The 11,299-nt window shown below is 47.3% G+C and overlaps 1 protein-coding gene across 1 annotated transcript; it reads left to right on the top strand.

Annotated features, from left to right (window-relative positions):
• Positions 1-241: 241 nt before the first annotated feature.
• Positions 242-10,051, top strand: LOC144947483 (E3 ubiquitin-protein ligase TRIM11-like). Its single transcript, XM_078876711.1, has 6 exons — positions 242-811; positions 1,081-1,176; positions 3,152-3,385; positions 4,317-4,339; positions 7,580-7,683; positions 9,504-10,051. The coding sequence occupies exons 1-6, from the start codon at positions 242-244 to the stop codon at positions 10,049-10,051; spliced, it is 1,575 nt and encodes a 524-aa protein (XP_078732837.1).
• Positions 10,052-11,299: the final 1,248 nt, after the last annotated feature.

Genomic DNA, 11,299 nt, shown 5'->3' with positions numbered 1-11,299 from the left:
TTTGGACAGATACACGTGGAACATTCTAAAGGCGCGTCTCGAGGTATGCATAACTTAACTGCAGGTGAAGTCATTTATTATTTTCGTTCATCGCTGCTGTGTGAGCTCCTCAACCAGAGTCTCCTGAACACCCCTGTCAATGATTATCAACATCTCACGAGATTATAAACAGAAAGTATTTTATTTAAATATATTTTTCCCGAGCCACAGGAAGCGAGTACTTTGAGTGCAGCCTTGGGTCATGGCGAGCGCAGCTCTCTCTGAGAACGTGGACCATGAGTTGAGCTGCTCCATCTGCCTAGACACGTTTGACTGCCCCTCTACGCTGAGCTGCGGCCACTCGTTCTGCCTCCAGTGCCTGGAGGACGCCTGGAAGGAGACAGACTCCTACTGCTGCCCGCAGTGCCGCAAGACCTTCCCTCGACGACCCCAGCTGACCAGGAACGTGACGATCACCAACCTCATAAAGCAGCTGCGAGTGACTGAGACCATGGCTGCTGCTGCTGGTGGTGTTGTTTTCTGTGACCACTGCCCAGAAGGCAAGACGCCTGCAGTGAAGACTTGCCTCAAGTGTGAGATGTCCTTTTGCACGGAGCACCTCACGCCTCACCTGGAGAGGGTGAAGTTGAAGGACCACGTCCTGGTGGCTCCGATTGCGAACCTGGAGCAAAGAAGATGCATGAAGCATAAACAGGAGCTCATGTTCTACTGCAAGCAGGACGTGAGCCTCGTGTGCATGGCCTGCACCATCACCGGAGAACATAGAGGGCATGATGTCGACACGCTGGAGGACGAGCACAGGACACGAAAGGTGGGTTGAATGAGAGCTGCTCAGGAGCGAACGATATCGTGACCTGAGCTTATAAAGTGCAACACCAACATCTCATTAAATCAAAACCATCATGGATGGGATTATTCTCTCTCCACCTTCGTTTTTTTTAATTTCAGGCTAACTGCCTTAGCCTCTTTTTCTGGTGGGGAATTATAGAGCCATCACTGTGGAGGTTCTCCGTCTGTGGTGGAGCTGAGAGGTAGCAGCTCAGGGAGTGGAGTCTCCTCTGGTGACTTCGTCTCTTGCAGAGTGGAGTCGGAGAGGAGGCACGAGCGGTGGAGGAGAAGAGGAAGAAGGCGGAGGCGTCCGTGGAACGGATGAAGGCCGCTCGCAAGGACGTGCAGGTACCACGCGTGGACTCTGTGACCCCGTGACCTCCACCCTGCGAGGAGTCTGTGACTCTCTCCCTATGAGCACAACTCCGTAGATTCAAGTGAACTCCGAGTCATGAGTCAGTGTGTAATAACTGTGCAGAATATTACATTATTATGGCTGTGGGTGCTTGAGATGTAAATAAGAAATGCTACTTTTATAACGGAGGTTTGTTATCTAGCACCACAGCAAACAATGAATAAAATAACTTAACTGATTTTCTGTGGTTAAGAAAACAAAAGTGCATGGAGGAACGACTATATTTTAAAACTAACAATCCAAAAAATCAGTTAAGGATTTCGGTACAATATGATGGGAAATCGTAGCTATTGCATTCTCAGAAAAAAACATGCAAGATGTGACTTGAAGAGACATTCCAGGAATACAGAAAAATATTTTCCTTTTCATGAAACACACAACTATACTGCAATCAATAAGCAACGCATTTTCTTAAAACCTGTTTTGATTGCATTGTAGTTACCATTCATTACAAAATATTGTTAATTGAGTTTTAATGTCATATCTTTTTTTGGTAAAGATAATTTAGTAATTTCATCTGCTTTTGAGATGTATGCAAGGCAATGGCTCTGAGCTGGTGTTATCAATTGCATGGTTTTCCATTGAAACCAAATATATGACACACGAGGGCATATATTCATGTACAAAACTAGACGCCTTTTAACAGTGATGCTTGCGATGGAGACTTCGCATTCACTCTGCGAGCTTATCTGAAATACCGAAGTTCATCGATGAACAGCACGACAGTCGCTGTCTGAAGCAGTCAGAGCCAGGAGGATCTTGCTCTGTGGATACATTGCATGGGTCGATACGTTGGCTGATCGCACCGGAGCTCTCCGTGCAAACATTTGTAATGCGAGCGTAAACGGGGTTCGCTGCTGGGCTCTGGCCCAATCACACGGCCCGGGGTATTGGGGGGCGGATCCCAGTATGGGGGCATATGGGAGGGCCCGCCGTTCACCTCGGGTCCAATCGGAAGCGAGGTGAACGGGGGTGGAGCCAGCAGGGCGCTATGGGAAGGCCGGATCTGACGGTCCGGAAGGAGAGGAGTCAGGATCACGTAGTGAAGGGGATATAGGTGGGAGCCCGGAAGGGCTCCGGGTTAGTTGTTGGAGTGAAGAGGCTGGACCACGTTGGGTGGCCGGAGGGGATCCGCGCCATCAGCCACGTGGCTGGAGGAGCTTCGGCACACCGTCGGCCAGCGGAGTGGGGGAGCAGAAGAACTGACGAGGGAGCGCGTGCGGGGCGCATGTAAGGAGCTAAATAAAGAGCAACGGAGACCAGCAGTGTGTGACGAAGTCCTTTATTACACATTGATGACCTTCCTCGGGATTGGAGGTGGCCCAGGGTTAGGCCGAAGCTGACCTGGACGCGCATGATCGAGGCCAAACTCAAGCATGGTAATCTAGGCTGCCAATACTCTGCATGGCGTGGAACCCAGTACAGCGTTGCTTGGCGATGTATCATGAGCACTGCTACACCATGCGCTGCTAATAATTGACTAGGTTGTTGGGGGGCGCCCGGGTGAGTCCCTCAATGTTCAGTTGGAGGATCCTTGTCCCAGGGCTTATCTGGCACATTGTTTGGCCCTGAACATGACCTTTGGTATGGTTTTTATTGTTGCACTGAAAACTGGGAGTTTGGTGATTCATGTTAGAGCGCTTTCATAGTGATTTCTCACTGAACAGAGTGGGCCACGTCAAAGCTGCCTACTTCCACTTCAGTATAACATCGAGGTCTTGCCACAACTGTTCGTTGAGCAGATTGTTTAACCATACTTTACCATATTGGTCCATGTGGGTTGGTGAAGACAACCCAGCATCCATTCATATATGACACACCACACAATTTGATGGCCACTAAAACACCGCTACCTGGTGATAGGGCCATGAATATGAATTCACAGCATCCATCACACGCCCCTTGCAGGATTCCATAGTCCAGACCAAGGCTCGCATCTCAGGCGAGTTCACCTGTATGAGGGCGACGCTGGATGAAGACGAGAGGGTTGCTCTGGACCGCGTGGACGTGAAGGGGCGTGAGCTGCTGTTCCGGATCGAGAAGAACATCGCTCATTACGAGCGCGAGATCAGCGAGCTCCAGGCAGCAGCCACGCGCCTGCGCGCTCTGCAGGAGGAGAGGGACGCACTCACGTTCCTGCAGGTAGAGCATTCACAGAGCCAGGGCGAGTGCCCAGTTCGCGTGTTCATTACATTTGCAAACGTGGCACATGCGATGCAACACAAAGTTCAGAATATTGCAAGTTACATTAGAAATACAATCTAATAAAAAAATAAATGACTGCTGAATTTACGAAGAAAAAAATAAACGACGAACTCAAAAATCCCACGCGTTAATGGTTGGTTATTTGCGGTTGGAAATGTATGAAAAAATGTAACCACGTGGTCTTGCAATGTACAGATTTAGGCTACTTGACACTACATTTAAATGTCGATTTAAAGCTTTCGTGACTGCTGGGATTCATCTTCTTGGTACTTTCGGTAAAGTCACGTAGAAGGTAAGTAATAAAATAATAAAAATAAAACATAATAAAATAATTCTCACGTTTCGGCCACAACACCTGAGGACGGCTGCTTGCGTTGTGGCCGAAACATCGTGAGAATTATTTTATTATGTTTTATTTTTTATTATTTTGTTATTTCCCTTCTATGTGACTTTACCGATGGAACCAAGAAGATACATTTAAATGATTCGTGTAACCAAATGCTGAAAAGGGAAGGGCTTTTAACATCAGGAAAGCCAGGGACACTAGGAGCGTGGCGCTCTGGATGTAATTCACCTTTGCAGTGGAAATATTTGTATATATTTGCATGTTGGTTAATTTCACTGTAACTCGATGTTGAGTGCTATGGACGCCTCTCGCCGTGACATCGGGTACTGAGTGGCAACGGGTTACGAGGCCACACCTTGCTTATGAGGACCATGGAGTCCAAACGAGTCCACGGCTTTGTCTTGTTTACAACCAACAACACTGGGATACGCGAATGGCTGAGCGCAGTCCAGCTCATCGCGTCTACCAGTCACCGTGTCGTTAACGTGGCTGACTCGAGCCTCCTGTGTCTGACTCTTGCAGGTTCACCTGAAGACGACAAACAGGTAAGGGACTCATCATGAACTCACACAGATGAACACACGAGGTGACGCCATGTGTGGGACATGGGCCGCGTGATGGTGAGGATGCTGTGTTATGATAGTCATACCTCGGTTTACGAAATCGATGCATTGCATGACATCACTTCGTTCTCGGAAACGTCTTTACCAGAGTTAGATATGAACAGGGGAGGGTTAGGGAGATGCGTTCCAGAACTTCAGAGAAAGCGGGAGAGGTGGGGGATACAAAAGGACAAAATGGCTCCACAGTAGCCTTCACTTTGTCCGCTTGGTTTAAAGTGTTCTTATAAGATGAACTCTGCTAACCCCGAATGAACACGCAACTTAACTTGTCATCTCTCTCACCTCTACCCGTCTCGTGATCTGCATGTTTTGTTTCCAAAGAAATTGATTCACACTGCAGGCGTTTTCTCAGTAAGCCTACAAGCACTCACTCGGTATGTTGTTTAGATGACTTCAAGGGGGTAGCAAAAGAATTTTTCACTGCAAAAAAAAACCCCATGATACATTGCTTTTGTTACCAACAAGAGGAGCTTGAGCAATGGCGGCCAGGAGAGAGAGAGTCACAATGCTCTTCGCTGATTGGCTGCTGCTAATGTAGAGCAAACAAACTCCACTCGGTCGTGCTCACAGGGTAGGGGCGCAAAGTTAAATGCCTTACTCTTTTGGATCACTTTGCATAATTTCTGAAGATATACATTTATTATTTTTGCAAATACAGTCCGTTCTCCTATAATGCACAGTTTCACAGCTAGAATTGGATATAACGCGATGAATGTATTCGGGTACTATTTTTTTTATAACGCGAATTGGATATACCACAATCGAGTGAACAGAACTCGGTCATGCGAGTAAGAATAAGTGGTTGTACGGCTGCCTCAGCGTAGCATCACACATGGCACTGGGATGCTTCTAGATGATACCCTTGCATCTCAGCCTTTGTCCAGTCCTGTGTACGCATCTCATGTGTTATCGCGGACTGTGCTTTACCTGTATATTATATTTCATTTAGTATAACGCGGGTTTTACATAACGTGGTGTTCTTCAGGAACGCAACGACTACCGCCACGTTATAGGAGAACATGACTGTGGTGTGACTTTCATTCAATACAAACCGCTGCCAGCGTTCACTATAGTGTTTTTGGTTAGCCAGGTTACTCGTGCGTTGAGTGTGGGTAAAGTCGGGTGAGCGGCGAGGAAACCCTTCACCTGAAGGCGACTCATCAATAGGGTTGTGGTCTGTCTTAAATTTTGGCAAGCCATCTTACAAGTTTCCACACGGTCGTGCAATTTGCGAACATCAAGTTACTCAAAACGTACAACATACAAACTCGAACATACACTCGCACCTATGTTCTAGCACATTCCTAAACACACTAGTGTGCTGCACTAGTAACGAATTGGCATGTTCTGTTTACGTGACAACCCTTACTAATTGGCGGTGTCGGATGGTGGCGGGTTTAACAACACATTTATATTCACGTGATCTAACCCAAATAACCTATTATAGATAACATTGGTCGCAAAAGCTTACTACGTGTTAAACACACACACACACACTCTTAGATAAGGTAACCTTAGCAACTGCTGGCCATTAAGGCTACTTTGCCTATCCTTCAGGATATGGGTATTTTCCCATTATTGACCAAAGCATGGCGAGTCCCACAGGATTTCACACTTTTGCGAGTTAACTCCGATTTGTTTCAGCTTGTAGCATTATGTTACCTCACCACAATCACTTTTGAAGATGCAAAAACACAGCAATCACAGATCACCACTTCTCAGCAAGTCACCACAATGATCATGATCAGCAGTATCTTCTCACAATATTAGCTGCAATGTTTGCACCGGCTCTAGGGGTGACGCTAGAGGCATCCACCTTGCACTCCTCTATAAAGGAGGATAGCTCCCAGAGGATTCGTCAACCCCGGTATTACTGTACAGTAAGTCCTGGGTTGCAGAAGACCCGACTTGTAGAAATCCGACTTTACGGAAATGCTCTCATAAATCATGTAAAAAACAAAATATGCGGAATTTTTGCGTTAGTTACGTAAGCGCAAATAGTGTAGCATGGTTGAGGTTGTGGGCGTATACCGAGGCGCGAGGCGTAAGCCCCGCTTTATGCCTCGCTTCACCAAAACACTGCCTTCACCAAGCCCGAGCTTCACTAGGATTAAGGTAAATGGGAATTTTTTTTTTGCGTTAGGTAATTTTTTTCCTTTGTAGCATTACGTAAATGTTTATTTTGTAGGCTTAGAACTATAATTTTTCCATTTTTGTATTGATAGTTTTCTTCATGTTAAGTTTATTTCATGAGTTATTTAGGGTATGTATTTTATTTAACACAATTACACTTCGATTGCATATGCTCTCAGCCAACAGCGATCGGAGAAGTCTAGGCCTAGCCTAATGCACGTTAAATGAACATCCGGAAGTGACTGTTTTCTGTTAACAATTAACATTAACATGTTTCGTGGCATTCATAAACAATTGGATAGAGTGTATGTTCCATTAGTTTAATTATGGATAGTGTTAGCGTAGATATTCGATGAAATTAAAGAATTCTACATTTGAAGTTTGTTTCCACAATAATCAAGATAAAACATTTTTTGCTGGGGTTGTTCCACCTGATGACGGAAGCTTGCGTTGCCTCCGAAACGTCGTGATTTAGTAATTTTTATTTTATTTTATTTTCACATACGTGACTTTACCGAAAGAACCAAAGAGTATAAATGAAAGAAGCATAGGAAGTGCAGGGCGTATCTACAGCGATACAGGTAGTGAAACAAAATGGACGACAGCACGATGCAGTACTGAGAGGAATCGAACTCGTAATCTGGTAGGGCAGGCACAACTATTTCTGGCTATGGGATTTTATCTTGATTTCGCGGGAAAATTATTCAGTGTCCAACATACGGAAAATTCGCGTTATGGATCATTCTCGAGAACCTAACTCTTCTGTAAGCCGAGGACTGCCTGTATTATGCAAGACACTGGCTGTGTAATGATATTGAGTGAGACGCTGGTTGTGTGCTATGATGCTGTGTGTTATGATTTGTGTGTGAGGATACTGTGCATGATGAGGCTGTGTGTAATGATGCTGTATGTGATGCTGCTGTGTTGAGATGCTAATGCCGTGTAAGACACTGGCTGTGTGATGACAATGCTACGTGATGCTGTGTAAGACACTGTCTGTGTGGGTCACTGCTAGTTCTGGTCTCACAGGATAGATACTTGGAAGGGAGCTGCACACTCATTTCCCAGCGAAGAAGACATTGAAACGATCAGCGCCCTGCAGGGAGCTGTGGTCAGACTGTTGGCGTTCATGTGTGAGTTCCACTGACTCTTGCCACGTGTGCGTGTCTGTTATTCTGTATTTGTGCTTGTACATGTATGGGTCTTTACCTTTGTAATTGCAATTGCGAGAGTGTAGAAGTTTACAAACTTGGACAGTGTGCCTATTTTGGCAGCGGAGGTCTCACTCTAAATCATGTTTTTGTTTGTTGCGATTGCACCCGATTCAAGAACAGAATGGTTCACAGGGCTATACCAATTAAATGAAACTGAAACAGTCAAGCAATATTATCTTTTCATAAGCTGTGTATTGCTGTGTGGAAGCCACCTGGTCTGTCACTCCACATGAAGCTTCGGGTCTTCTCAGTCATAGTTATGCCCTCCCTTCTCTATGTTTGTGAAACGTGGAGCCCTCTAAATCAATGTCTGCGCCGGTTTGAACATTCAGGTTGGCCTGCCTACGATCCATGCTGGGTTTAACCAGACTAGATTGTGTGAGTTTACAGATCGTTGAAGATCTTGACACAGTCCCATCAGTGAGCTCTTCCGGAAAGAAAGGCTGCATTGGCTGGGTCATTTCGCCTACATGCCCAGTCAAAGCATGCCCAAATAGCTTTTCTTCATCCGGGTAGATGGGTTGAAACGGGCACAACAATGGAGGGCAGAGGAGTGATGCTTACAACAACGAGTGGAGTGCCAGGTAGCTAAAACGCAGAAAATTGGCCCAATGGGGAGCATAGTTAGTGCACCTCCCAGTCATCTCAGCAAGTCAACCCATGGCCCTTCAACACTTCACGTGGCCTCAAAGTGCCCCTAGCATGGCACAAGTGCCGTGGTGACGTCACCGCCACTTACTGGCGAACAACAGTTGTTGTAATTGTGTCTTTGTGCGTGTATGGATAAGTGGGAGTGTGTATGTGGGTAGCGGCAGTCTAGCAGTTATCGCGCTGCACTGTGAACCCACCCACTCAAGTTAAAACCTGCTCATGGCACAGAGACCTCATCAAGCAGTGGATTGACAAAGTGCTGTACATGGTATTACATTGGTAGTTATGCACAGGCATACCCCATATAGCGTGGGGGGTGCGTGCCTGGAAACGAAAGCGCTAGGTGAATCAGCGCTATACGGGGTCATTATAGCATAGGCACGATGGAGATGCGTTCTTGACATCATAATTTATCATGTACGACCAACACATCAGGGGTTCATTAGGTTATTGGAACAATAATACAAATGATAAAACATTATTTATCACTACCGATGGTACAAAAATGTAAGTAAGATGAACAGTGTACTCACCAGTACATAGTGTGACCGGATATGGTGAACTTGGCAGCACTGTAAGACAAGATGGGAGCTACAAATTGCGCCTGGTGGTTCAGTCAAATCTGTGATCAGACACCCCCCTCTTCCCGTGAGTGGTGCAGTTCAATCTGTGACTTGATCCCCCCTCTCCCCGTGAGTGGTGCAGTTCAATCTGTGACTTGACGCCCCCGTTTTTAGAGGAAAGCGCTCATTGGTGGAGAGTGAACGCCGCACCAACTCAAGCATGATGATAGCGCTCGCTCATTGGCTGTGGGCAGAGAGCCTAAATGGGCGTACACTGCTTTAAAGTACGGCTTTTCATCCTTGTATAATATTTTTTAGATATACTGTACACAAATAACTATTTAAACAAATATTTGCCCGGGAACAGCCCTATAACGAATCAGCGCTGTACGAGGTAGTGCTAAACGTGGTATGCCTGTATTATATTATGAATGTATGTATTATAATATACGTGCATGTTAATGCATGAGTGTTATTGTTATAGTTGTGCTATTACACAGATACTGTTATTATCGTTACAAACAGATGGACGCTCACCGACTCTGGACCCACACTCAGCCCATGACGAACTCCAGACCTCCTCGGATCTCAGGACGGTGACGTGGATCGGTGTCGCCCAGGGTCGCTCCGATCACCCACAACAATTTGATCGCTATTACCAAGTCCTGTGCTCCGAGAGCTTCTCGTCGGGCCAGCACTACTGGGAGGTGGACGTGGGGGCCGTGGGAGAGTGTCGGGTTGGAGTCGCGTACGGGACGATCGCACGGAAAGGGTATGGTGATGAGTGCGAGCTGGGACAGAATGACTCCTCCTGGGTTTTATATAAAAATGACAACATCTGCTGCATGGTTCATGGTGGTGTCGGCACCTCACTGCCAATGAGGGAGCCTCCCCGGAGAGTCGGGTGTCACCTGCACTGGGAGGCAGGGCTGCTGTCGTTTTACTGTGCCGACTCCATGCAGCTGTTGCACTCCATTCATCACTCATTTAGTCAGTCTCTCCACCCTGCACTGGGTGTATGGGGTGATGCCGGTGACTCAGTAAGGATTCTGGATCTGAGTCGTGCATCCTGAGAGCACGGAGTGTTGGTAGCGCAGAGAACAGGCACAACGCACACACTCATGCACACAAGTGTAGCGGCATCGTTGAACGTTGAGTGTAACTGCCGCTGTAGTAACGGCTTTGAGCCAACAGGGGGCAGAAGGGAAGCCGATGAAGATGAGTGAGTCCGTTAGGCAAAGGTAAACCCCAGTGTAGCTCGGGACCAGGGGTACAGACCCCAGACCCTCAAGAGGGGGGCTGCGGGATAACGTCACGCTTCAGGCCCCTCCAGACGGTTCCAGAAGGGAGGAGGGGCTAGGGGTGGAGAGAGCCAGAAACCGGTATAAAAGCCGGTCCCCTAAACGGGACCGGCAGTCGTCGTTTACCTGAAGACCGAAGAGCCACCCAAGAGACCTGGAGCTGCCACCTGGAAGACCCGAAGCGAAGAGCCCAAATGGCAGAACCCAAACCACTGGCTAGGGTCGGGACAAAAGCTTAACCAGTGTAGGGTCAGAGCATAACCAGGGTAGGGTTAGCGCATAACCAGTGTAGGGTTAGAGCATAACCAGGGTAGGGTCAGAGCGTAACCAGTGTAGGGTTAGAGTGTAACCAGGGTAGGGTGAGAGTGTAACCAGTGTAGGGTTAGAGTGTAACCAGGGTAGGGTTAGAACATAACCAGTGTAGGGTTAGAGTGTAACCAGGGTAGGGTTAGAGTGTAACCAGGGTAGGGTTAGAGTGTAACCAGGGTAGGGTTAGAGCGTAACCAGGGTAGGGTCAGAGCATAACCAGGGTAGGGTTAGAGCATAACCAGTGTAGGGTTAGAGTGTAACCAGGGTAGGGTTAGAGTGTAACCAGGGTAGGGTTAGAGTGTAACCAGGGTAGGGTTATAGTGTAACCAGGGTAGGGTGAGAGTGTAACCAGGGTAGGGTGAGAGTGTAACCAGGGTAGGGTTAGAGTGTAACCAGGGTAGGGTGAGAGTGTAACCAGGGAAGGGTTAGAGTGTAACCAGGGTAGGGTGAGAGTGTAACCAGGGTAGGGTGAGAGTGTAACCAGGGTAGGGTTAGAGTGTAACCAGGGTAGGGTGAGAGTGTAACCAGGGTAGGGTGAGAGTGTAACCAGGGTAGGGTTAGAGTGTAACCAGGGTAGGGTGAGAGTGTAACCAGGGTAGGGTTAGAGTGTAACCAGGGTAGGGTGAGAGCTTAACCAGGGTAGGGTGAGAGTGTAACCAGGGTAGGGTTAGAGTGTAACCAGGGTAGGGTGAGAGTGTAACCAGGGTAGGG

This window comes from Lampetra fluviatilis, chromosome 45 (assembly GCF_964198595.1).
Source record: "Lampetra fluviatilis chromosome 45, kcLamFluv1.1, whole genome shotgun sequence".
NCBI classification, from domain to species: Eukaryota; Metazoa; Chordata; class Hyperoartia; order Petromyzontiformes; family Petromyzontidae; genus Lampetra; species Lampetra fluviatilis.
The sequence above is the reverse complement of the archived record's forward strand: the minus strand, read 5'-3'. Positions and strand labels throughout refer to the sequence as shown.

Coding starts and splice junctions, on each gene's coding strand:
- LOC144947483 (XM_078876711.1), top strand. CDS start 242: ATGGCGAGCGCAGCTCTCTCTGAGAACGTGGACCATGAGTTGAGCTGC. Junction 1,177..3,151: donor CCGCTCGCAAGGACGTGCAG/GTACCACGCGTG, acceptor CGCCCCTTGCAG/GATTCCATAGTCCAGACCAA. Junction 7,684..9,503: donor CAGACTGTTGGCGTTCATGT/GTGAGTTCCACT, acceptor CGTTACAAACAG/ATGGACGCTCACCGACTCTG.